This window comes from Neopelma chrysocephalum, unplaced genomic scaffold (assembly GCF_003984885.1).
Source record: "Neopelma chrysocephalum unplaced genomic scaffold, ASM398488v2 Primary Assembly neopelma1_82989, whole genome shotgun sequence".
In the NCBI taxonomy this organism is placed as follows: Eukaryota; Metazoa; Chordata; class Aves; order Passeriformes; family Pipridae; genus Neopelma; species Neopelma chrysocephalum.
The window spans coordinates 1-989 of NW_020913630.1; the positions used below are offsets into that span (position 1 = coordinate 1).

Below are 989 nucleotides of genomic sequence, written 5' to 3' on the forward strand. Positions count from 1 at the left end.
CTTGGCCTCTGCCTTGGCCTGGCTTCCCAGATCCAGCTGGGAGGCAGCCATGGATAACTTTCGCTCCAACTTCAGCTGCTGGATGCTCATCTCCTTGTGCAACGTCTCGACCCAGCTGTGGGGCCTGTCTGGGCACCACCCTGCCCTGGGAACCGGTTGCTCCTGTGTGGGGCCGGGGACCATGGCCTTCTGCAGAGGGTTCTGGTGCTTGTCATTGCCCAGCGGGGCCACCTCCACCTTGTTGACTGTCACCTCCGGGGCGTTACTGCTTTGGAGCTGCTTTGCTCGAGCTTTGAGCACTGGAGGGAAACACAGAGAGGTGATGGGATGCAATGCACAACAGAAGGTTCTGTCCTGCCCTGGGCCTCACTCTGGGAGTGCCAGGAACATGCTCAGAAAAGAGGATCCACACAAGGACTTTATCCCCCCTTGGCCAGCCCCACTCCCAGACACAGATTCTGACCACTGTCTCTCTGGGATCCACCTGCAGAGTGGGGCCTATCCCAGCATCTCAGGAACCCACCCCAGCACCCCGAGAACCAAGCTGTGGCTGGTCTGACTGCTACCTGCTCACTGCAGTTCTCCCAGCACTCACCTTCCAGCAGCTCCGTCCTCTCGCAGGTGCTGTTCCTGTTCGCCTTCTCCTTGGTGCTGGCGGATGAGTAGCTCCTGAGGACGCTCCATGGAACCCCTGCCGTGGAAAAACACGGAGGTGCAGGGGGTCAGAGGAGGCTTCACCCCTCAGAGCCCCTCCTGCCCCCCAGCCCCGCCCCACGGCCAGGCCCCAGCTGGGCACAGAGGTGACAGTGAGCGAGTGGCTTCTCTCAGCTCAGCTGCCCCAGCAGCAGCGCACGAGGGCCGGAAGGGGCAGGAGGGACAGGGACACCCCTCACCCCCTAGATCCGGACGCTCGGAGGGAACGTGAGCCCAGGGACACCACGAACCCCAGCGCCGCGAAGGGGGTGGCAGAGCCCCAGGACCCTCAGCGC

The 989-nt window shown here is 63.1% G+C and overlaps 1 protein-coding gene across 1 annotated transcript; it reads right to left on the minus strand.

The window, feature by feature from the left end:
* Positions 1 to 6: 6 nt before the first annotated feature.
* LOC113979548 (DNA-directed RNA polymerase, mitochondrial-like) lies at positions 7 to 691 on the minus strand (the record flags this gene model as incomplete). Its single annotated transcript, XM_027706906.1, has 2 exons — positions 7 to 299; positions 596 to 691. Coding segments are annotated over 2 exons (389 nt in total), but the record flags the coding sequence as incomplete, so codon positions are not given.
* Positions 692 to 989: the final 298 nt, after the last annotated feature.